This window comes from Trachemys scripta, chromosome 6 (genome assembly GCF_013100865.1).
Source record: "Trachemys scripta elegans isolate TJP31775 chromosome 6, CAS_Tse_1.0, whole genome shotgun sequence".
NCBI lineage: Eukaryota > Metazoa > Chordata > Testudines > Emydidae > Trachemys > Trachemys scripta.
In genome coordinates this window covers 40,382,338-40,409,251 of record NC_048303.1, presented here as the reverse complement: position 1 = coordinate 40,409,251, position 26,914 = coordinate 40,382,338, and the positions used below count along the sequence as shown (strand labels likewise).

The following is a 26,914-nucleotide window of genomic DNA, read 5'->3' as shown; positions in this document are numbered from 1 at the left end:
TTATCATAAAAAAGTATAAAATGTTTATTTTACATAGTGGTTCAAATTGATTTTCAGCCTCCCCAGTAAACAAGAACACAAAATAGTGCAAGGGCAAAACTTGCCATTCTGTTCTTCCCTACATCCACACTGCTAGTATGTGTACCGGTTGATTTTTTCTTACAAAAATTAGTCATTTTGATATAAATTTAAAATGATAGCATCTATTTGCCTTGGTGTACTAAAATTATGGTTAGAAATCAGTTTTATACAGAGTGAATAAATATAAAATTGTATATTCCTTTTTGTATCTAAAACTCTGCAAAAAACCTTGACTTCATATGCAGTTTAACTCTTCATAATAGATGTGTAAACACGCTCGCACACACAGATTCCTCAAAATCATTTTGAAGGAAATAAAGTATTTTTGGAGACAATTTTGTTTCTCTTGCAAAGCGTTTTCTTTTCCCTTTAATTTTGACATGAACATGATTCTTGATTTGGTTTTCCATACTTTAGGGAAGGTATGGAATACATTTGTGCTCATCCACACACATGTAGCAAGATTTCTGTTTAATAAACACCAAGTACAGTATTTCAGATTTACATTATTTCCACATATACAGCAAATGTTCTAGTCCATCTTATTTCCTTTATAAAAGCACCCTGATCCAGTCTCAACATATTAAGCTTTTATAAAAAAATCAAATATATACTATATTTGTTTCTGTACATTTATGTGCAAGTCTCCTGACAAAATAATACAAATATTGAATACTACAGTTTATATCCCAGTGGTGCATGTAACTTCACATCACATGATGTAAGTGCCATCTTTGTAGTATTTCATGGATTCCATTTGTTGTGTCATAGCAATGACTTCATGGAATCCTGTACTGAGGCCAGACATATGTTGAAAATAGGCTTCTTTCTCCACCTGGACAGTTAAATTGTTCACGCCAGCATCTTTCAGAACTGCTGTTACCTGAGCATAACAGAAATTCAATATTAAATCTGTTTAAATTGTAACTTGTGATTACACTCAGACACTAGAACGGTAGTTACAGACGAGCGCAAAAGGTCACATCAAATCTAGATACAACATTTATTATGGCCCGGAGAGGAGCCAGTCAGAAAATTAAAATGACTATTTGTAGCTAGAATTTTTGGGGAAAAAAGTCAAGCAGTCAAAAGTTAGGAATCGCACAGGCAACCTTAATGCTTAATTGAGGGGGCTGAATGATGATATAGTCTAATATGACTACATATTTATTCCCTCAGGAATTCTGCCTCATTCATGCAAAAATGGACATTATGTTTTATCCTCACTGTTCAATGTGTGTCCTCAAGCCTTATTTATTGCAAACTGTTCAAATCCTGCTCTGAATACAGAATTATTGATTTCCTCATAGGCTTTACTATGGTACTCATCACTATGGTATCTGAGTGCTTCACAAACAAACTATCTTTACAACACCCCTGTTTTACAGATGGGGATCTGAGGCACAGAGATCAAGGTAAAAAGTATCCAATAGTTTCAGATGCCCAATTTAAGATGCCTAGGATCTGATTTTTTTTTCCAGAGTACTTAGCATTGTATAAGGACTTTATATGTTCAAAGCACAGCTCCCATTGACTTCAACTGCACCGTCAGTGCTCAGCACTTCCACAAATTAGACCCCAGGGTCTCAAGGCAAGTGGCACCCAGAAAATGAGGAACACAATTAATAGTGACTATGAAAGTTTGGTTTAAATCAGTGGTTTTCAACCTTTTTTCATTTGCGGATCCCTAATAAATTTCAAATGGAGGTTTGGGCCCCTTTGGAAATCTTAGGCATATTATGTGGACCCCAAGCCACAGCCTCACACCCCAGCTCCTGCTCAATTTCAGTCTTGCTCCCATGTCCTTCCCACACACCATTTTATTCCTGGCTCCCAGTTTCCTTGCACAGCCTTACCCAGTCAAAAGCCCCACTCCCAAGCTCTCTCCCTGCCCCCTAACTCTACTCCTAATCTACTCCTTCCACTACCCACACTGCCCTTCCAGGCCCAGCTCTTGTCCCTCCTGAATTAAGCTGCTCCCTCCTCCATGCTGCCTGGGTGCCAGAAAAGGGAGCATCAAGAACACTCCTGCTCTCAATTCCTAAGCCTAGTGCAACAGCAACTCCTGGCAGCTACGGGCACCAGTTGCAGGGAAAGTACAGGGAAGGGGCAAGGGCAAACCATGGTGAATCATTTTTGCTGAAAAACTTAATTTTTTTTTTTTAAAGTCGGAGGAAAACATTCAGCATGGAAAGTTTCAGCCCTAATCGTTAAAGTTTGGTAAAGTTATAAGTGGCTAAAAACAGGGTCTTTATAATGAGAAGTGTCTGACAACGTCAGCTACAGGCAGAGCTGGTAGCAATGTCTAGTACATAAAAAAGATGCCTGGAAAGGTTTCCCCATTTTTAAAAAAACATTATTAATTCAGGTCTCATCTAACTTGGAACAGTGAAAAGAGAACCAGTGAAACTATATTTACAAGAGTAAAACCTGAGCTGTTGAAAAAGTAAGGGATTTTTATTCTGACTGTTTAAAACCTTTGTTTCTTTTTGTTAGTCCCTATTTAACAGCACTGATTAATGAACATTTTGGAGAGAATGTCATAAAAAACATATCACTCTTGCCCCTTCATTTAAGGTGAGAGTTCCTAAAATACATCTCAGATCCCCAGGAAGTCCTCCAGCAAAACAAAGGAAAAATAGGCTAAATACTTCTGATATTACGAAGATTAAAAACAAGCTGAAAAAAGCCCCACACCACCACCCTGAAGAATTCGTTCAGACTTTTGTTATACCATGAAAAAAAACTACAAAACTAGTTTCCCCCAACAATTCTTTTGGCAGGTCACCTCTAAAGCAAGACAAAAGAAACTGGCTGATCTGTTTTCAAAGGTCAAAAGCCAACCACCAAACCAACTTCTTATAGGACAACAGCAGGAGGAGGAGCAGAGCAATACTGAAAAAGGCTTGTCCTGGAACATCAGCTACTAGCTATGGAAATCATAGCAGCAGCAGCTTCAAACTTAAGCCTATGATTGAAATATTCAGGGTTAATCAACAGGGCGTAAAATATGAAGAGCCAACAGATTCTGAAAGTGTTCTATGGTTACCTGCTGTATAATTCTCTGTTCCATCACATCTGACATCACCTGTACATGTATAGTACCTGCCACAACACTAGCAGAGTGACACCAGAAATGAGGATCTCTGTAGGATATTAAACCATCTATTTTCTGGATCTGTAAAAAATTGCATTAACAGTAAGAATTACTTTTGCAATATTCTACTTTATGCCTTCCTGCACACTTAGATAGCTACTGGTGGCAATTATTTCATGCAGCAGATACTATTATACAGTAAAATAAACTGCCATCATTTTACGTTATATACAGAAATTGTTATATAGAGACACTTTTGGAATTGGGACAGTGTTCCATCATTGCCAAAAATAGAAGGCAAAATGAAAAGTTTGTGGGTAGGGGCTAAAAGGAGGGACAAAGACACTGAAGTGGAGTCCCCAACTGGTGGCCAGACTATAGTAGCATCAAAGGAGAGACTAGCAGAGAGGCTGGCTTTGGGCACACAAGCATTTCTAAGGACCTACCCCCATGATAACCAAGATAAACAGATACTTCAATATCCTAGTTGGACTTAATATGTTCACATTTCCTCTCCCTCCTTGTCCACATGAGTTTTTTTTTATTAAAGTGAACTTTATTAGGTTATTTACTATAATATTTCTTTACTAAGTTTCATACTGGTTAATTTTTTTCTCCCCACTCCTAGCATTTTGATTATTTTCTGGTTTTGTTTCTGGTTTTTATTTATCCCACCTCAAGCTCACTCACACTTCCATTCCCTCTTCTGCTTTGCCCACTTTCCTTTTCCATCTCCTTTCACTAAATCACATAAGTCCACAATCCTCACCTTCCTCTCCACGGATCTCCCTCATCCAATTTAATTCCATCCTGTATTCCCTGGGGGCAAGAATCTATTATCCCCATTCCCTGGTGACAGGCAGTGTTGAATACTGTTGTTGCTGGAGTCCCCCTTCTACTCTTGTTGATGGAATCCTGGAAGTTCCCACACCAGTTTCCCGATTTAAAAGTATTTAGCAAGCACACCATGTACTTCAGGACTATGCCCATTGGGGTTCTGGGCAGAGCACTCACAAGAGTTAACACTGGGAGCAACAATTAGTGGATAAGAGTTAACAATGGGAGTGGAGTGCTGCCATAGACTTCAGGCCTTGACTGATTTAACAGGAGCAGAAAGCAGCCTAGACTGAAGGGGAAGGAAAAAATCAGCAATAGAGACTGCAAATGGGAAGAACAGAACTAGCTTCAGTTTTGCAGCCCAATTCACTACAAGCCAACCTGTCCCACAGTAGACTGGAAGACTGGCCAAACTGCAACTGCATGCCCAGGAAAGAATACTGCAGCCAAATGAAATCTGGTCATGCTAGAGTTTAAAAAAGCCTGTCCAGCTTTTATGTACAATTAAGTATTAAATAGTCCTCCCTCATTCTGCTGGATAGGTTTACAGAGTTACCAAGTTAGTCCAAGGTTATGAGCTGTCCATAAAAGCAAAAGCAACATATGGTTGCCATTGTTATTTAAACAGTCTATTCCGCAAAAATCATGGATTTTTAGAATTGTAAATGTTAAATTAATAAAACCAAAAAAACCTCATGTATCTCTATAAAAACTGATGAACTTAGACAAGCAATTTGGGATGACCAAGAGTCTTATACAAAGATAACTGGCACAATGAGGAATGATTGCATGTAAAAGTTAATAAATGCAGTCAGAAACTCATTATAAATCTAGACTGTATATAAACAAAGAAATTAAAGTAAAACAAAATACAAGTTTAAGTTCCGACCTTTTCTAGCGCAATGTGCAGATCTTTGTCACATTCTGGTGGTAGCCTCAGCAAAAGTACTTGACAGGCATCTTTTATCAGTGGGATAACACTGAGAAAAATTAATGTAGCAATAAAGAGAGAGCACAGGGGATCAGCTATCAGCCATCCAAACTGTTGAATAAATATCGTAGATATGATCACACCAACACTACCCAGGGTGTCTGCCAACACATGTAAAAACACACCTGAAACAAAATAAGATTTTGAATGACTGAGTGCCTGCATTTAGTTGCCATCAGCACATGGACTATATAGCGTGAGTATTAAAATAAAATTTCTCAGTACAGGGATCAAAATTCTCTCTTGGATCACTGGTCTTGGACCTATGGTAGAAAAGTTTACTGATGTGCTAAATTGTTTCTAATGCTGGCAAGTATTAAGATAGACCATTATCATTTTGTGTTTTTACTCCAACTTTGGTGCGATTTACATCTCTCATAACCTGCTGCTGCTTTGATTAGTGTTTTAGATCATTTGAACTCTAGTACTCAGTTTGCATTTAGAAGGTACAAAACATTAACCTCTTAACACTAGTAGTTTGAGAGATTAATCCTGGTACTTCAGCTCCCACTAAAGAATATGCAAGTAGTGAGAAGCTGAGAAGACTTTACCAAGGAAAAAAAATTCAGATCAGTAGAATAGTCATCTAAGCTATTTGATTGCATTCAACTTCTCAATTAAAATAATATAGCATTGTGATAGTTAAATGCTTGAAACAATACATTTTACATACTAAAATGTATTGTAATAGACTTAATGAGACAAATATTTGGCAGATTTGCTATATATTGTACATTTTCCATACTATCAGGAAGATTCCAGCAAGTAACCATGCTATTATATATATATATATATAAATATATTTATTAAATAATGCGGCCAGCTTTGTGTTTTAGGTTACTCTGGTCTTTAGCAGAACTGATGAGAAGTATTATTTTATATTATGAATCAGTGACAAACACGGTTTACAAAGTTTTGTAGAAACTGTGTTGCATGCTGGTTTGTAAAGGAAAACTATGAACAACTATGTCAGCCTCAACGTCCCATTGGTCTACTTAGCTCACAACCATCTCTATGGCTTTGTTCAGACTACCACCAATGTTACCAACACACAGAATGACTTCCCAGTCCTGGCCCACACAGTCACTACTCTCTTCCCTCAAATCCTCTCAAAATTCGCTTCTTCCTTACTGACCATAAATAGCAAGTTAATTATTTTTAAAAACCCAAGACTAGCTGAACCAGAAGTTCAAGCCTATAGATGCTATCCCAGTGTAACAATCTATACTATTATGGTCACCACTTTTCATAAAATTATGATAACTCTTGTACAAAGTATGCCTTGTAAGGTGCAATTTGAAAACTTATAATCCGCTGAACATTATTGTCCTGTTGATGTGTGTAGCAACAATGCGTATGAAGTTATAAGATTCTATTGTATGATTGTTACTGTAACATGCTGTACACTTCTGGGTAACATCCACAAATGAGTTTTTCAGAGTAAAAGGCACTCTGGCTCCAGCCAGGTGTGAAAGAGCAATCATCAGTTTAAGCAGCCGTTCTTCAGCAACAGGAATTGTAAGCAAGAAATTTACAATTCACCTGAAGGACAGCTGGCAGAGCATGTATGCAATACAACTGTTGACCCCAGGACCCAGCAAGGACTTTTCCAGTAAAAAGGGTCAGGATATATGAAGGAGGAAAACAGGCCCCGACCACCTCTCCTCCCCCATCTCTACTCACTGCAGCAAGATTGTTTGAAAGACAAAGAATCACCATTGAACTGGGGAGAGTGGTCCTAACGAAGGCTTTCCAGTTAGGACTGCTGAAAGTTTTGGGTGAGAAGCCCTTTTGCTTTCAAATCTTATTTAGCTTGGTAAAGTTTAGGATTTAGCTTGATAAAGTTTCCGTGTTTATCTTTTATTTCTCTTGTAACCAATACTGACTTTTATGCCTTTACCACTTGTAATCACTTAAAAATCTTTCTTAAAAGAATAAAACGTTTATTAACTAATCTAGACCAGCGTGTTTTGACTGAAGTGCTTGGGGAATCTCATTGTTCCCTTTGATAGAATGACAGACTTTTAATGAGCTTACACAGCTCGGGGAGAAGTGGGGGGAGTCCAAAGCAGTGCAAGACACATTTCTGGGATGTAATGCTGGGACTGGGGGATTTGCGGGTGTCACCCTATATATAGTTCATGTGTGGCTGGGAGAGCATTCATATTTTCAACTGGGTTTGATTTTGCATGCTGACGGCTGCGTGAGCAGGCCAGGAGTGGCTGTTCTGATAGCAAATCAGAGTAAAAGACACCCCAGGCTGGAGAGTTAAGGGGACACAGTGGCTCCACAGCCTAGACTATACGCTGGGGGATGTCACACCATAAGTGGCAAGTTAATTATTTTTAAAAAAGCTAACACTTTAACTGAACCAGAAGTTCAGGCCTATAGATGCTACCCAAGTACAAATAATTAAATAGGTGAATGTGTCTAAATAGAGTAACTGTTTAAATGTATTGCTGTTAACCTTGGTTCTTCCACTCCCCATCCCTTTCCTAGTTATTTTAATTCATCAGCTATCATATGCCATCTAAAATTAGATACATGGATGTTGGAGTTCTACTTGGTCTTTAAGACATATAGTACATTTTAGGTACTGTAAAAATATTATGGATCAAATAATAATAAAAATAAAACACTAAGTGCCTCTAGGACCCATACCATCACAAATCTGAGAACATTAAAGTGTGAGGGAAGAAGCTAGTGGAATATCCCAAATTATGTTTATTCTTTAAAACATTTTAGCTAGAAAAAGTGTTTCCAAAAAGCTCTATGTGTGCTATATAAAAAGACTGCCAGAAAACAAGTTTTAGAGAGATTAAGAAAAGTGGACAAGGGATACTTTGATTTAAAGGTTTTTCGACGGCTAGTTTACTTTTAAAATTAAACAATTTGTACTTACCTCTCATGTTGGCATTCATGCCTCCTCCTGAAAACCCATGAGAGTGTCCATGACTGTGATTGTGTCCATGGTCACTGTGGGAATGGCCATGACTGTGTCCATGTCCATGACCATGGTGTGAATGGCTGTGATCATGTGAGTGACAGCCTCCACGAGAAGCCCCATGGGAGTGGGCATGGCTAAAGGCACAGATACCAACAAGGTTTACTATAAGCCCTCCAACTGAGACTGGCTATGAGAGGGAGAAAAGAAAAAAAGCACAACCTTTAAATCCAATATTTCTTCCTTAACACTCAGATTAACTTGTTCGCTAGAAAACTACATTTTTTCTGTTAACAGCATCTAACATACTTCCGTGGCATGTCCAATTAGTTGAAGTTAACAAAGACAACAGCAGGAGGATTCCCTTGCTGCTGAATGCTCACAAGTGAAACTTCTCTTCATATGAAGGACTTCTCTTTTCCTCTTTAAAAAATCTAGCATCAGCAGGTAGACATAGACAACTTTGCTTTCAACAAAGTGAGACTGAGTTCGTCTACTTCTCCCACAAGAAATAAAGCTCTGAGGATAGAGCAAAAGTTTTCTCTTAACTCCCCAGAATCACTTAGCAAGTAGAACATACAGGAACAGTTAAAAAGGACCTGCACACTTCATCTTAAATTGTAAATATTTTGGGGGTAGGGACCATGTCGCCTTATGGGTTTAAGTAGTACATTGTGGGTGCTACCAGAATACAAATAACTCTCCACCACTCTTGCATGAAGAGACTGGAAAACTAACAGGAAAATGCCAGTTAGGAAGGAGACAGAAAGAACCCCCACCTCCTAGCAGAGGGTACAGGAATAGGAAGCTCTCCTTTGCAGAATGTGGCCACAGAGCTCATCCTGAAAGCAGTGTGAGATATAGGATAGCAATGTTTTTAAAATAGGCCTTAACTCCAGATGAGTATCTCTTAAATTACACTATTAAAATTTAGTATTTAAGTGTCTATATAAGCACTGGAGTTCAATGCCTTCAATGGGAGGAAAGAGGGAATTTCACACTTGTTTGAAAAACAAACAAAAAACAAAAGTAAAATTTATTTTTGTTTAAGAAGTGAAGGCTTAGACTTAGGGAAAAAAAGCAAAAATTGTGAAAAGACAGGATCTACAGTTTTGATTCCATGATTTAGCTGTACCCATACATACATCAAGGACGGTTTTAAGACGACCTGCGGTGATCAGCACCAGTGTTCCTTCGAATTTCCATGTGTACCGATATGGGGCAGAGAGTTGGGGGGGGGGGTCAGGGCTCTGGCTGGGGGTCAGGCTCTGGGGTGGGGCCAGGGATGAGTGGTTCAGGAGGGGGCTCAGGGTTGGAGCAGAGGGGTGGGGGGGGAGAAGATGAGGGCTCGAGCTGGGGGTGCGGGGCTGGGAATGAGGGGCTTGGAGGTCCGGGCTGCCCTGCAACTGCAGTGGGAAGAGAGGACTCCCCCAGCCCTCTCTAGCCCCAGCAGCTTGGGGCAGGGGGAAGGGGTGCCTCTCCCTGCTGTGGCAGGTCCACACTGGGGCCAGTGGGGAGGGGTGCCTCTCCTCACTGTAGCCCTGAGCCCCTACATGGAGCTTAATAGGCAGCTGCGTGGCCGCGCAGCTTAGAGCGAAAACTTAGATCAGCTCCTGTTTGAACAGTAAACTAATCTGATCTATGTTCCTTCACATCTCTGCTGAAGCCCTGAGATTTGTTCCATCCAATTTGAGGCTTGCTCTTCTTACAGGAAAGCCACAAAGTTGAAAGATTCCCATTGAAGTAATCAGTGCTCCTCTTTCTGCCCAAAAGGATTGTTACTGAACATACAGCACTTTTCTCTCCAGGAACTGACCTAATACTTCTATAATCATGCCAGATCCTACTGGACTGGGGATTAAGAGGCTGGAATTTGAAATTGTGAGTTAGTTCAATTTCAGTGAAGGGTGTTAGAATCAGCCCAGTCACTTTAGCACAAAGAAATCACAGAAATAGCCAATTACACTAACACAATTATATGGTTTGATATTTTTGCAACTGAATATGAAGGGTACTAATTACCATTTCTCCAGCAATCAAAACCCTTATCTTGTTTTAATTTTTTTTTGGAATCCAGCAGTATAATAATATACTGTATACAGTAATAAAATAGAGCAAGAGTAACATACATTATTATAGCTATACAATAAACACACTATAGATACCAAGTATGATATACTTAGATTCTATTGACCAACTCCAATGACCTGATTTGACTGACTTAAAATGCATGTTAACTACTTATGGCTCCATCATGGTTTTAACTAGAGGCATATCTACCATACCTCTAAAGTCAGCTAGGATACAGTAACTCCTCACTTAAAGTTGTCCCGGGTAACTTTGTTTCATTGTTACGTTGCTGATCAATTAGAGAACATGCTCGTTTAAAGTTGCACAATGCTCCCTTATAATGTTGATTTGCAGCTGCCTGCTTTGTTCACTGCTTGCAGAAAGAGCAGTCAGTTGGAGCTAGCTGGTGGGGGCTTGGAACCAGGGTGGACGGCAGCCCCATCAGTTCCCCACTCTCCTAAGTTTCCTGTGTGGCAGCTGTCCAGCAGGCTATCAATTGCTGGCAGTTCAGCTGTCCCTCCCACCACTGCCATGTGCTACTCCTGCCTCTACCTTGGAGCTGCTCCAGGAAGCCTCCTGCTTGCTGTGCAGAGGTGGGGGGGGGGGGGGGGGGGGGGGGGAAGGGGGGTCCTAATGTCAGGGGGCCCCCCCCCCCCCCCCCCCTGTACCTTAACTTCACGGGGGGGGGGGGGGGGGAGGGAGACAAGACGGCTCAGGACCAAGGGAGCTTGCTGGCAGCAACTGCTGTCTCAACTTGCTGATCTACTTAAAAAGACAATGTACTTAGAGTGGGGTCAGTGTACTTAAAGGGGCAATGCGCGACAGTGTGTGTCTCTGTCTCTCTCTGCCATGCTGTCTCCCCCCTCCCTCCATTCGTGCTGCCTTGTAGAGTGTGAGGCTACATTAACAACAATGTGTTAACCCTTGAGGGCTGTCGAGTGCTAGGTCATCATTTAGCAGTAAGGCTATTCTACTCTCTTCCACACTCTGACTTCACCATCTCAACCAAGCTTCACAATCATTGCTGTGTACATATTAAATTGTTTGTTTAAAACTTATAGTGTGTGTGTGTATGTATGTATGTAGTCTTTTTTATGGCAATTCCCCTCCCTCCCCCCCCAGGACCTAACCCCCACCCCCTTTTACATTAATTCTTATGGGGAAATTGGATTCGCTGAACATCGTTTCGCTTAAAGTAGTAATGTTCCTGAAAAATGCAATGTTGAGTTACTGTATCCAATAGTTTATTTTGTAGATAAATGGAACTTCCTTCCATGTATGTAACAGGAGGATCAAATAATTAAAGCCTCGTTCACAAAGCTAACCACACTCTATCCCCCTTTCTAACAGACAAATGCCATTCATTATAAAACTAGGATTGTAATATAAGGAATTACTTCTGTAATTTAAATACTTTTGAATAGGTTTGGAGAGAATTTATTTTTTTCTTTAAAATAGAAGATAACATTTAGAAGCTGGCAATATAATGAAGTTTTTATCTTTAGATGTATGGACTTTTAATCCTGTTAGTCACTATATAATAGAAAGCAAAGAAACATTTTGAAGTCATACTGAAAACAAATGCTTGACATCATATAATTTGAGTCCCCACTATTCAGATGAGTGGATCTTAATTTCAATTACGGAATAAATATTCTACAGGAGTAACTAAAACTGTTTTTAACAGAAGAAAATGACAAAACTTACAGTTAACATATTTGTATCTATGTCTGGAGGATCTACCAGTCTGGCCACAGACTCCATGAACACGAAGAAAGCTATTACCATTAGAAAAAGGCCATTAATAAATCCAGAGAGAATTTCTACCCGGCCATACCTGAAAGTGAACAAGTGTAATGTACATTTAAGAAAGACTGAGGAATAGCTAGATTTATCATATTTGAAAATATTATTTGGCTTATTCATGCATTTAATACAGTATTTCCTTTTCCAGTCAGTTTGATTTTTCACAATGTTAGAACAAACTACCATAACAAATATGTTACACAATTAATTTTCTGCTCTGTCCTGTGGTAGCACTCACAAAGTGGTAGGTGCTTTCCCAACACAGCACAATCTCTACCCCAAAAAGCTTACAATCAAAGACAAAATAAAGAGATGGTAGGTAGACAAAAGGGATGAAAGATGGCCATGTGGTAATTGGCCTTGTCCTCATAATACAAAGTTATAGTGATACAATTAAAAAAAGTTAACTATACTACACACATTACAGCTGATAGTTGACAAGCTGGCTAGGGAATTTAGCCACACAATTCTGCTAATTTCATTGGGAGTTATATGGCTAAATACCCCATTAAATTCTGAATATCTCAACGTGTACACACACAATTCCAAATCCCTTCCTGCAATCATGCTGACATAACTGCTTGTATTTTTCACATGTAATAACCTCATTTTCTTTTTGAAAAACTGACTGATCTAGAGTAGCACAATGGGTTCATAACACTGGCAGACATTTTTGAGGGGCAGGGAGAAAGAGGAGGGGTAATAAAGTGTTGAAATAGTAATTGCCATGAAAACATTTCATAGTAGGAACATACCCCTAGCCCCTTGTGTTTAAGAGGAAAAAATGAGGACCTACAACTAACTAGCAGCATCTCTTCAAAATAATTATGTAAAAATTAGTGCACATACCCATATGAAAATATGCGGGTTGCTTTCCATCTAGTCATTAGAGCTGCGAAAAGTCCCATAACTAAAGCAGAACAATCAAAAAGCATATGAAATCCATCTGAGATTAGACCAAGGCTATTGGTCCACACTCCATAGAAGAGTTCCACAAAAGTGAAAGCCTAAAAAGAAAGAAAAATAGATTTTTTTTCTTGTAACATGTTCTGAGATGAAATTGTGCTTTTATTTGCATATGCAGTTGGCATGAAGCTCTGCCATGAAGGGTGCTACTAATTTTAGAGAATTTAAATATTTCTGCACCAATTTTACTCTTTTCAGAGTAGCAGCCGTGTTAGTCTGTATCCGCAAAAAGAACAGGAGTACTTGTGGCACCTTAGAGACTAACAAATTTATTAGAGCATAAGCTTTCGTGGACTACAGCCCACTTCTTCGGATGCATAATTTTACTCTATTCTCCTACAAAACAAAACGATGGATTGTAATATTAAGTTTTGTATTAAAAGTCAATGTAAATGCAGACATTTTAAAACTCCCCCTCTTCTGCACAAACAAACGTAATTTCTATAAAAGGGACAGCATCTATATGGGAAACTAGAATTCTTTATTTACAAACAAATCAATATAAACAGTACTGAGCAGGGAGTTTCAAGCACACTGGCATGGCAATGTAGCTCAACTGTGATCTGATCTCTTGGGCTGAAAGGACAATATAATCTGCAAGCCCATTTAGTCTACAGTGTGTCTATCAAAGCAGTCAACATGGGAGACAGTTCTCTTCAATTATGATGGTAATAATTATCTGGAACCAGGCAGTTTATCAGTTTATTTTGCCAAGGCAATGGTGAACAGGGAGATGAAAAATTTCCCTAGAGATGAAAGCTTCTGTAGCCATTTGTTTACACGTTTTGGTGGGTGCTTTTTACAGATAATGACTGGTCCATCCTGCAGGATTATGAATATCTGAAAATTGGACAGCTGCTGTTCATAAGTGATTTGTATCAAAGCTAGAGCACTCCTTAAGTGGTTAGCGAATACCTCAGATATCTGATATGACCAACCAGCATATATTAAACTCCTGCAGAAAAAAGTACTCCTGTTAACAAGTCTTTACACAAGCTCCCTTACTCAGTAACATAATTGTCCCCAACACTGATTTTGAATTCCTCCCAAACAAGCATTATTTGTAACAAATCAAAAGGCTGTTTACTCAAAGACTGTCACCTAATGGATGGTTTCTTATTCACTGAGCAGGTTTCAAAAAGCCATTGCATTAAGATGTAGTTTAAAGTGTTTTTCAGTCACTACACATTTTATTTATGGAGGTTGCTTATAGAAATTACTTCCGTTTTCTTTGCTAACTAAAGGTTTTAAGTAGTTTAGGAATTAGTCTTGAGAGGAAGATGGTACCTACCTCATATATCCTCCTGCATGACCCATTGTTATCTATAAATCTGTGTCTCTATAAAATCAAGTTTTCTTCCTAATCCTTCTCCAGCTCCTTCTTTCTCCATTAACTTCCCCATCCTCTACATTCATACTTTTGAAGTCATCTTTGGGTATATCTACACTGCAATTAACAACCTGCAGTTGGCCCATGACAGCTAACACAGGCTTGCGGGGCTTTAGCTGTTGGCTGTTTTATTGCAGTGTTCAGTTCCATTCTCCTGCCTGAGCTCTGGGACTCTCCCACTTCACAGGATCCAAGAGCCCAGGCTGCAGCCCAAGCCCAGAAGTCTACATTGCAATTAAAGAGCCCCTCAGCCAGAGTCCTGTGAGCCTGAGTCAGCTGGCATGGGCCAGCCGCGGCTGTCTAATTGCAGGGTCAACATACCCTTTGACGCTTTACTCCCTTCATCCCAAACTTTCACACTCCTGGAAAATTATTAGAATCTTATTTGCTAACATTTTTATGCATTCTTTGATCTCCCCCCTCAATTACTATAACTTAAGTCCATGCAGCTTCCCCATTTCTCACCTCTACTCCTATCTATTCCAAAATGACACTAAACTGATCTCCCTCTACTGCTGTTGTGATCCCCCTTTGAATGTCTTCAACTAACTTCCCACTTTCTATCTTATCTGCAGGCACTCAAGCTCATTGCTCATATTTCTAGGTCTTATGTGATCTCCCGTTCCTCCACTACATCTCTGATTTTGTTCCTACTGCCAATTACTCATTTTGTTTCTCAGTCATCTTTCATCTCCATCATCACACCATCATCCTGTGCCACACATTTGGAATTGTTTCCCAATTCTTGTCCACCAACCACCCTCTCCATTTCTTCAAATGGATTTATTTCAGAAATCCTTCATACCTTGATCTCTGTCTTTCAACACTCTTTCCTGAATTACTGTTGAGTGTCTTGTGTGTATTGGATTGTACGGTCTTCAGGGCAGGGAACAGGTGCCAGTCTTTGTAAATGCATTCAGTGCTTTGTCAGGGTATATTTACATTGCAGTAGGCCCAGAAGAGTCAATAATGAGTGAGGCCCCTTGTGCTAGTTGCTATACAAATACATATAAGGTGCCATGACTATTAATATTAACCTGACAAGTACAACTGTAAGTCAAACTATCCTGTCTTTCACAGAAGACCCAGCAAAAATGTATTCAATCTTAAGATTCCATTAAATTAACTATGCCAAAACTAAGTAAGTTTTGGAAAAAACTTCCTAACTGTCATAGTGGTTAAGCACTGGAATAAATTGCCTAGGGAGGTGGTGGAATCTCCATCACTGGAGATTTTTAAGAGCAGGTTGGACAAACACCTGTCAGGGATGGTCTAGATAATACTTAGTCCTGCCATAAGTGCAGGGGACTGGACTAGATGACCTCTCGAGGTGCCTTCCAGTTCTATGATTCTAAGTTAAAGGTCATATTAAAAGTTGCCAGTAAATTTTAAAGAGATTGACCCTTCTATGATTTGTCATTAGAGTTAAAAAAGTGCACTTACCAGATTTAGGCACAAGAAGTAGAAAATCTGTCTAGAGTCATACTCTTCAAGGATTTGTTTCAGTGACTCTTTAATAAACCGGGGTAACGACTGAGAACTATGCTGCAAAGCATCACCCATAAAATTATAGAGAGGAATGCCTTCAGGAGAATAGCCAATAAGAGTGCCTTTCTGCCCTTTCCTGGAGGGGGAGGACAGAATATTGGCAGCTGCAAAGAGAGGTAGATGTTTTTGTTGTTGTTTTTAACCTTTATGGATGATTGATAATGCAAGTGTTTTATCAGTGATTAAAACTTCCACAAGCATATGGAAAGTGAAAGTCACCAGCTTCATTTTCAAGGCTAACGTTTTATTGTTATACTAGATTGGATCATCATTTCCACAAGCAGAAAGATTTACTGTATCCTTTTTTGTAGGCAATGAATTATGAATGTAGCTGTGGGTCTACAATACTGTGCTGTTCCCCCTCACCCATGGAATCCACAGAAGCAACTGTGGTGGAATTCTACAGAGAATTTGTGTGACCTTCCAGTAATATATAATTATTTTTAACTGGTTTATCATTTAAAGGGGAAAAAAAGGAATACGTACATAAAATGAAGAAAATGGCACTCACTACCACTCCTCCAGAGAGAACATGCTCTGTGATTTCATGGTGTGCTGGCTTGTTCATAGCTCGAAGCTGATCTGTTATCGGATGTGTCCAGAAGCTGCCAAAGAGCAGCGCACTAATCAAAATGAGCAGCGATCCATAACGGGCACACTTTGAGGCTTCCATCTTGACAGAACATATGGATTCCACATAAAAATCCAAGATCACGACGAAAAAGATAACAGTTATAAAAGGCATGATGAGAGAGGACCAGGATTCTACTTTACTCTGTGATAAAAAAGAACAAATTCTTAGCAGTATTGATCACAGGTTGGCAGAAGTGTCACCTACATATAGTACCAGTTTATGTATCTAGTATTTAATCTATTGCACATTTGCTATACTTCAGACACTTTAAATAAACAGGTATTCACACATTCATAGATTATAAAGCCACAAGGGACCATCATGATCATCTAGTCTGACCTCCTGTATAACATAGATCACAGAACTTCCCTGAATTAATTACTGCTTCAAGTCCAATATCTGTGGTTGAACTAGAACAAGTCTTCTAGAAAAACCATCCAGTTAGGAAATTAATGAAGTTGATTTGCTATAAAAATGTTTTCTATTGATTTAATTCTCTCTATATAGAAAGATAATGGTGTAAAAGCTGCAAATTTAGAACATGTATTCCCCAAGAGAAACAATATCTTCATCATCACTGCCTCTGTAAGGTTAGTAGAGAAACCAAATTACTGCACACAGTCCAACATATCCTCTTCTTATGAGTCTTGAGAGAGCAACCCCCCCCGCCCCCAAAATCAAATCACACATATGTACGTATCAGAAACACTGTGCATATAAAACCAATCTATTTTTCAAGCAAAAATCTCAAGAAAAATAAAGTTCCAATAATGTAAAATAAATTATTGTAAAGGAAAGGTATATGTTGTAGTTTACAAATGCAGTTGTTAGACTATCAGTCACTTTTGCTGATGAACCCTTGCAATGCTGTTACCTCAGTTGTCAGAGATAGGACGATGACCCATGGGCACAACAGAAGGACGGAAACAAGATGAGACAAAGCTTGAAGTCGCTTGGCTCCACCCACATCTACAGAGAGCTTTCGGGAAGCCATATGAAAACCAACCTTGCAACACAATGCTAGTACCAGCAACAGCACTCCACCCTGCAACACACATAGATCTTATTAGCAGTACTTAAGTCAACTACCTCACTCCAATATAAGTAGTATTTACATGACAATATTAATATTCTTTTCCTTATTTCCTCCTTTTCCTTATTAACATAAGACACAGACAAGGTATTCCCCCGTCCCCTCCAAAGATAAGCTTTATTTGCTAACGCTAACATTCTATGACTTAGTTTGCAACTCCCAGTATTTCTAACTGGAACTCCATCTTCAATTTCTCCCTTGCCATTCTCCCTTCTTCCACCCACAAAGTAGCACGTTGGAAATGTTTGAAAATAAAATGGAATCATCTTATATCATCCACACTCTTTGTATTTATTTATCTTCATTCAAGCTCTGTGTCATTTCTCCCCAACCTTTTATTTACAAAATATATTGTACAAAATTAGCTTCTTGTATTTCTTAGGTCTAATCTACCCTGTGCTAGACTAACCAATTTAAATCAGACAGATGAGTTAAGTTATTTTTAAATAAGGCCAATGTTTTCTAGCTGTGTCATAAATTCAGTATTTTCTTTTCGGCTTTTCATTTGCCACTGCAGCAGTTCTAGCAACAAGACTAACTAGCTGGAGCGTGACAGGCAGTTCTAATCAAACACAGCAATAAGCCTCATGCAGCATGATTCTGATACTTTACTGAGTAAAAAGCCGCACTAATTAAAATAGGGCTACAGAGAAAATTGGGGTACCACCCAACTCAAGTGAGGGTATCAGAATCTGGCTCTTAGGCTCCAAGTAGCGTGGGAAAGAGTCAGACACACAAGACAATGACTGATAACACTAGGGAACAGAAGGCTTGTCTATTAAGGGTCATGAATATCTAAGTCACAGTTGAAATGAAACTACTTCAAGTAAAAAAGGAACAAATTTAACAAACACTTTCAGCTTATGTATTAAAGCAAAATGCTGCTAATAGTTGATAGGACATTTTGAATTAATGCAGCTCTCTTCTCAGAATTTTTATGAACACATTCAATAATTCAGCATATAGATTACAGAAGAAAGCAATTTACCTTGTGATCTGCAACTCCTAGGAAAGCAATGATTGTATGAAGAACATGGGTAAGAGCACTGTCATGATGGCCCTCAGCTAAACAAAGTTAAGGAAGATTCTCCAAATGAACCCTCTTCCAACTGGCCAACCACATCTCAACAGCACCTCATTCTCATAAGGATCACAAGTGATTTACTGATGTTATTTAAAAAATAATGAAAACACAGCTACAGGTATATAAGAGGACCAGAAACTGTAAATACCATAGGAGAGACATAGAGGAAACATTGTACATTTAAAGAAAGTAAAATTTGAATCAAATTAAGCTTTGAAGTTTGGATAATTCTAAAATTTTAAATTACAGAAGTCCATAAGTCTATTGCTTCCTTAGGGAAAATATTTGAAATGATGTTACTCAATGAAAGAACTTGAAACATTTCACATAAGCTAGTCTTAACATTGATGTTAAATCTGGTACTTATTTGGACTTAAGAGGATGAACTGGATATCAGAAATAAAATTTTAGATGAATTTTCACTGGAAGCATTACAATATTTATTTATCAATGAAATGTCTAAAGTATGAAACATTCTGTTAATAGACAGCTTTTGAAGAGTTTCCGAACAAAAATTTAAACTTGAGAAAATTAATGAAATTGACAAATAAAAAAAGAGAAGTGCAATCAAGATAAATTTTTAAACAATTATTCCTTCTGAATAGACAAAAATTATATTTTAACTTAGAAGCAAGTGAAATCGGTCTAATAGAAAATGAAGGAAGACAATTGGTAAGATTAGGTGTGGATGAGCCTGCTAAATCAGTCCTCTAATGTTCTTCCCACAATTCCTTCCAAAGGACAGACAAGCTCTCTTGCAGCTAACACAAATGACTGACAAAGAATGAGTACCTCAGCACAAGAAACCATGGGATGTACCCCAGACACACATGGGATTGCATAAACAGGGAGGACACAAAAATGTGGGTACAGCTTTGCAGTGGGGATTCACACCAGGCTAGGCTAACCCATGTGCCAATCCACACAGGTTAACTGCACAGTAGAGACATACTATGAGGTGCTGCATCCACCATTCCTGGGACATAGGCCTCAAGCTTTCTCTGAGAGGGAAACTGAACAGAGAGGCTTCTAGTTAGTTGAAGGGGCCTGGTAACTAAATTGGGATTTTTCTGTCATTATGTTCATTTCGATTGTAATTATTTATAGCAAATGTATAGCCGATGCTGTTATCCCTAAAGTAACTAATAACATGGATTTGACTGGATTAGTTGCTCAGAATGACTGTTTCCTCTTTTCTTTCCAGTCACGAGTACAATGCTCTGGAAAGGAAAATGCAGTTGAAACAAGGCTAACTTACACTTTTACTCCAAACACATGGTAAGAAAGGATACGATGTTCTGCAATTTTAGCCATGAGATCATCATTATCAAAAAGCAATAAGCAGATCACAGCAATAATGAAAAACGCAGCACCTCTTGTCTGGAAAGACAACAAAAGGGCATCAATATAAAATGGCTTACTTGGATGGCAAACATTAAAAGTTGCAAAAAAACCATGCAAAGGGCTTTTCCCTTCCCAACAGGTGTGTGCATGTAAGAAAAACAAAGTCCAAACAAAATCCTTAAAGCAAAAATTACATTTGGAGAAACTGATCTTGGTTATAAAAAAAACCTATTTTCAGCTTTTATCAGACTTGTTAGGTGACTTTGGACAAGTCACAGCAGTTCTGTGCCTCATTTCCCCCTTCTGTAAAATGGGGATAATCATATTTGCTTCCGTTGTAAAGCACATTGAGATCTATAGATGAAAGGTATTATCAGAATTATTTGTTTTGAGAATATGGCTATGGTTGCTGTATATGACCCTGGGAATGTCACCTAATCTCTCTGTACTTCAGTTGAAACATCCATAAGATGGGGATAATATGTCCTTGTTTCTCTGCTCCCAGAAATATGAAGCTTAATTTACTAATGTTTGTAAATCATTTTGAAGTCCTTGGGTGGAAAGTGCTATACAAGTGCAAAATACTATATTTTAAGTTTCTTCTGCATACAAATGATAAACTCCTTGCATCTCTTCATCATTGTGAATCTCAAACACCTTTTCATGTTGTTACTCCTTGTATGTGTGCCTGTTTGCATATTTATTTCCTTAAAAAAGGAAGTACAGATTGTAGTTTCACCTACATTAAACTTAAAATATACATAATTTACCTATCCCTTTTATGAATTTGAGTCAGAAACAATTAGGTTTATCTCTTCTGTATTCCTGAATACTGGTTACATTTATACATTATAATGGTCTTTTTCAACAAAAAATATTTAAATACCTTTGCTGGTCCTCCTCCTGAACTTGTGAACAAAACACTAAGCAGTGACACAACAACCACATCACTGTGCTCAAACAGCAACAATGTCCTACAAAACAAGAGAGACACCAATTTTTATCACATCCATTTCAATATGATGCACTAGCTTGATATACCTGGTTTCAACTAAAATTAAATGGAAGGGAGGTCAAGAATTTAATCTATGGCTTCAATAGGAACACTGTGCAATTCAAAAGAATGGTAGGGAACCTGAAGTGTAGTCCAGCAATCCAGCTGTTGATAGACTCTGCCATGATGACAAATCACATAAAAACACCTATTTTCTAGCTCAAACAATAGATCATGTACAGTAATTGAGTAGTAGTAACTACCTAAACACTTTTTAAACAGTAGCATGCTTTATTAGAGAATCAAGAATCAAACTGCTCAAGATGGAATTAATGTTCATATTACAATAATGTCTGATAAATCTGAAGTTCCCTGTTCTCTGGCTGGGCAAAGGACCTTTTCTTTTCCTGTTAACTTCTGATTACTGAGGAGCTGATTTCCACTACTCTCCCTTCTCATACAATCGCCTCAATGCAGACAACGTATAGTTCTCACTTTTGGATCCTCATCCACCATTCATAACTCCAGAGACTTCCTCTACTGCTGGTAGCTTTCCCAAGCAGCAGAAGTTTGAAAGTGTCAGTTTTACAAATGTGCATAGTTTTCTTAATAGCAGCAGTAAAAGTGACTACAAGACATATAATTTTCACTGCTTCTGCTTGGGAAAACACCTAGCATTCACAAAGGCACTGGAACTTTCAGCTGACCTGAGAAAACAGCAGTAAATTGATTCACATTTGGACATCTTTGCTATCATAAGAGCTAACCCCCCCCCTCTTTTTTTTTTTTAAGGCAAACTAAAGCTTAACCTTTGCAGAATTAGATAGCTTTAAACCTTATCTCCACACATTAACTATTCAGAGAGAGGCTTTCCAGAAGCTCTTCACCTCTGGAAGTCCAATGCTGTCATCTTTTTTCTGATCCTTTCTGAATCAGTCAAGATAGTCCCTTTAGATCATTAAGTGGCAATCACTGAGTGATGCAAGGGACTTTTTCTCTACACAGACATAAGAGCATTACCATCACCACAGTACGCTCAGACCCTACACACTAAAAGAGTAAATAAACTAGGATGTCCTGTAGCAAACCAGGAACTGAATAATGGCTGCTCATCTGAGGATTTATTTTTATAAACAAACAGAAGTACATTTCTATCAAACACACTTCATTTAAAAAGAAATTAAGTGTACAGACTTGCTATTTCAAATAACTATAAAACAAATTAAGTTTGTGTATACAAATAAAGTATGATTTCAGGCATGTACGTTACCTGAGAGGTCCACAAAGAGTGAGGCCAAAAAACCACAAAAGTGAAATGATACAGCCAACAACAGCATGTTTAACTATTTTGATCCACTATAAAAGAAAAACATTTTATTAACATTTTTTGCCTGCTTTCAAAACAAACATCTTGCATTCAGTTCACATCCCAATCATTACATTAAAGGAACATTAAAATGTATGCTGTAGAGCATCTTCAGAAATTAAAACAATCTGACTTGTCTTGACTACTTCACAATGACCCATTATGTTTACTTTTGGAAATACATTTTATGGCTGAAATTCTTTACTTTTATTATTTTCTCTCACAGCAGCAATTTCTTTTGATGTAGTTTTAGTGCCTTTTTAAAAAAAATCCATGGGTTACAATAGTTAGGCTGAAGTCAAATTTACTTAGTGGTCAAAAAATGCTAACACTCAGTGTATTACACAATAAAATACATCTGACAAACATTCACAGTGCTAGATAAAGTTGTTCAACATTATAAAACTAAGGCCTTGACCCTACAAATATTTATGTATGTACTTAAGTAGTCCGAGTTGACTGGGATTAAAATTATGTGCTTACAATTAAGCATGCACCTAAAATTTGAAGGATTATGATTTAAGAAGTCTTTATCAGGAAATGCAGCTCATTTTTATTAAAATAAAACTACTTAGGATATATTTTAGTGAGACAAGTGAGTGAGAAGTTCTGTTGGTCCAATAAAAGATATTACCTCATCCACCAGGTCTCTAATATCCTGAGACCAACATGGCTACAACAACACTGCAAATAATAGATGTATTTTCTTGTTTTAAACCAGACAAACAACTAGATAAAGTTGGATGCAATTTTTATTTTTTAAATAATCCACTCAAGTTATTCTTACACCAAAAATCTTAAAAATCCAACATTTGAGTTAAGACCAATTTAATACCTTTAGCAGACAGAAAGATAGATTTTTCCTGATGTATGACAAAACCAAGAAATTTGGTCCCCCTCTCACTTTCTTTTAAATCCTGCCATGAGCTTTCTCAAGCCAAATTTACCTTTAGGACATTTCCTGGTTCAGATCCTCTATACTAAAGACATTCCAAATTACTATGTAGTGGCACAATCAATTATTTTATATAAAGATGAATGCAGGGAAGGGATGATGACAAAAGTTCTTCCTCTCCATATTTCAGGCTCCATTCTGACAACTGCTCGGACTCCTCTGCACTGTGGGATCAGCACAAAGGGGCTGAAAAGCTGGTGACCCAAACCCTCCTGCACAATACAATCCTCTGGGCCACCCTCCTCCTCTTAGTCCCTGGTACAGGAGGCATTCCCCAGGGTGCAGCTCAGGACTGATCTCTTCATATTTACAGCTATTTGCATGTTAGTTGGTAAAGAACAGAGTGCTCATGCAGGATGTAATTTTCCATGGGACTTAAGCTCCTAAAACACTTAGGTAATTTTGAAAATCCCAGCCATGTTTTCCAGATGAAGCCAGAAACATCCCTTTCACTTCCAGCAAGCAACTAAACATTTTACTAGAGCCATTGTTCATATTGTCCCAGAGTATCTAAAAGTGAGTGTTCAAGCATTAGGTATAAGTCAACTCACCTGGCGCTTGGTCACAGTTTTTCCAGAAGAAAATGGCTTTTGAAACAAAACCATAAAAAATGCAGACCTGTTAGGGGAAATATTCTCCATTAGTGGACTAGTTCAAGTGCACTTTCAGTCAAAGTTCAAATGTAGCTATTTTATTATTCACACTAATTCTAGGCAATTGTTTCTCCCCTGTAACAAGTAACTATTCTACAGCTCCACTTGTATTTTAAATTAATGCTACCTGGCTTTTGCAGGAGGGAAAAAACAATAGTGGCTCAATATGTTTCTGTCCCCCATAGCCCATTTCAGCTATTCAAATAGCCATAAGCTTCAGTAAACTTTTTGTAGCAAATGAATTTTAGTCCTGCCTATTTTGCCAGCCATACAAGTCTGGCAGAGGATAGCCAAATGGTTGTTAATTCACACTTACCAGGGATCAAAACAAGTGAATGTGTAGAAAAGAATAAAGTTTTGAATGGGAGCATGATTATATAATACTACTATTACATTTTCATTTCTAAGGTGCCCCTACCTGAAGGTTTCTGAGTGCATAAAAACTAAATAAAGCCACTCACCCACACACCTGTATTAGAACTGGCCTGAAAGAGTATACAGGTCTGTCGCATCTTATGCGCATTTAACATGTGCAATTTCAACTTTACGCGGTCGGCAAAAACAAAACAAAAAAAAAAGAGAAAAACAATTTTAATACTATACATGTAGTGTGGGTGATTTCGCCCGCCATTGAACTCAATGGGGTTTTGGCTATACGCGGTTTTCGCTTTATGCGCTAACCACGGAACGGAACCCCTGCGTAAGATGAGACAGACCTGTACTCTATATCCTACCTTCCCAACAACCATAAAAAATAAACTACAAGAAAAAAAAAAGATTATGTTGTTTGGAAATAGCCAAGTGAAAAACCCAAAAGTGGAAATAAAATGGGAACATAAAACTAACTGATATTAGTCAATGTTATCAAGTTAGTTATAGCACAGCTTTCACAACTCATTATGAGCTAAGCTTAAATTAGTATAGGTCCAGCTACCAACAAAGCTATTAAATGATGACAATAGATGTAGAAAGTAAGATTCTAGAGTGGAGGACAGCTTAGCTTCCTTCCAAAGAAAAGGGTAGCATAAGAAGAGACCACACTGATCTTACTTGTAATTTTTACTTAAATGAAATATTCTAGATACACATTTATTCTCTTTACTCAGTATTTGTCATTACATCATCTGTCTAAAAGTAGCAAGTACAAGCACTTTAATGAATTAAAAAAATTCTCCTTCTTCCCTATAGTTTCTCAAACTACAGTAAGTACGCTTAAAGATTAGGGTTTTAGATACTATTGATTCTAATAAGATATTCTTCCTCTTAAGTATGGGGACTATTACTAGAACTGGGGATGATCATTTTAAATGCATCTACCATTGTATTTCTATTATCAATTAAATGGTTAGTTTTGTAGCATCATACAGCTGTGCATTACAATACAAATTCTTTTACCATCCATGGCAAGAGGATGCGTAGACTACCCTTTATCTAATAAAGTCAAAGCACAACAGCTACACTCTAACCATCACTACATCAATACCTACAAATTCCACATTGAAAATAAAAATCTGAAAAGGGGTAAAGGAAAAGCAGGCCCAGTAGCTGGATAGGACAACAAAGCATCTCAACTTTTTTCTGGCACATCTGTCAGGAGCTGTTATCCTTTGTCAAAACGTACATCACATCAAAACAAGGAAGGTTTTTCCCTTTAACAACCAGTCATGCAGCACAAAAAAGGCACAAACGCCCTTGACTTATTATGAACGAAACATTTTTTCCCTTTCAGAATGATTCTTTTACAAACCCAATAGAAAGAAACCCAGGCATTCATTGCCACAAAACTATTCACAAGTGAAAGAAGCTGCAGCAGTGTTATAAAAGGCTTAAACAACAGCACACTTACCCCAGCTGTACTATAAAGATAAACTGGACAAGGTGGACCACTTTCAGGAGATCATAGGATTCAAAAAGTCCCAGGGCCTTTAAAAATTTGGTGAAACACAGCAGCACAATGTATCTGGTCAGCCTGCAAAAGAACAAATGATCACAGGCATTTCCTAAGCAGGGGGCAACAGGGACCGAGATCCACTCGGGAACGCAGGCTGGCTCCGGGGCCCTCTGCCCGCCTGGGCACTGGCCTGAGCGGGCGGCTCAGGGACTCCCCTCCACTTCCCCTCGCCCCCTGCTGGCAGCCTGAGTAGAGACCCCGGAGCGGGTCCCAGTTCCCCCCTTCCCCGCGCTGGGAGCTGCAGTTACCGGGCGCTGGGCACATCCACGGGCCCCAGCCCCCCGCCTCCGGCCAGGGCCTCGCCGCTGTAGGGCGTCTCCATGCCGGGTCTCAGGAGCCGCGGAGGCCGCCTCCCCCGCCGCGGGGCCTCCTCATCCTCCGCGTGCTGCGAGCTCGGGAGGGAGCCAAGGCCCGTAACCGCGGCCCGCAGCGGAACTTGCGGAAGCTGAGCCGGGCCAGCCACGTCCTCAGCGGCCGGAACCCCGCACTACAGCGCGGCGCGCGGGGGAGCGCCAGCGCCCTCCCCCTCTCCGGCCCAATGGACCCGCCCGGCTAGGGACAGGGCCCGGCTCGCGGCAGCGCCACCTGTCGGCCTGGGGCGGCCACTGAGCGCAGCAGCGACCTTCCCACTAAGGAGCGCGGGGGAAGAGCAGGGAACGGGTCACTGGCACTGCCCGATGCGGCGCAGGCAGTGAGCCGGGCCTCCCCTGACCTGTGCCCCCACGGAAGCCTGTCTCCCCCCCCCGCTTTGCCCCTTCCCCCCTTTCCGCACTGCCCCCGTTGGCCTTGCCCCTCCCCCCAGTTCCCCTTGTCCTAACCCGCCCCTTCCTCCTCCCCCTTTCCCCCACTGCCCCCTTGCCCTGCTCCTTCCTCCTCCTCCTCCCCCCGCAGTGCCCTCCTGGCCCTGCCCCTTCTTCATTCTCCCCCTCACCCGCACTGACCTCCCCTTGCCCTGCCTCTTCCTTCCCCCCCTCACTGCCCCCTTGCCCTGCACCTTCCTCCTCCTCCCCGCACTGCCCCCCTTGCCCTGTCCCTTTCTCCTCCTCCCCTTCCCCCACACTGCCCCCTTGTTCTGCCCCTTTCTCCTCCTCCCCTTCCCCCCACACTGCC

At 39.5% G+C, this 26,914-nt stretch overlaps 1 protein-coding gene across 1 annotated transcript; it reads right to left on the bottom strand.

The window, feature by feature from the left end:
• On the bottom strand, nt 1-26,297 carry SLC30A5 (solute carrier family 30 member 5). Its single transcript, XM_034773736.1, has 16 exons — nt 26,053-26,297; nt 25,700-25,822; nt 23,752-23,818; nt 22,150-22,235; nt 20,772-20,859; nt 19,834-19,921; nt 18,446-18,522; nt 17,239-17,409; nt 16,217-16,505; nt 15,626-15,834; nt 12,676-12,833; nt 11,728-11,857; nt 7,909-8,140; nt 4,905-5,131; nt 3,131-3,259; nt 1-964 (listed from the first exon to the last, which is right to left on the bottom strand). The coding sequence occupies exons 1-16, from the start codon at nt 26,124-26,126 to the stop codon at nt 794-796; spliced, it is 2,319 nt and encodes a 772-aa protein (XP_034629627.1). The 5' UTR covers nt 26,127-26,297; the 3' UTR covers nt 1-793.
• Between the last annotated feature and the right edge of the window lie 617 nt (nt 26,298-26,914).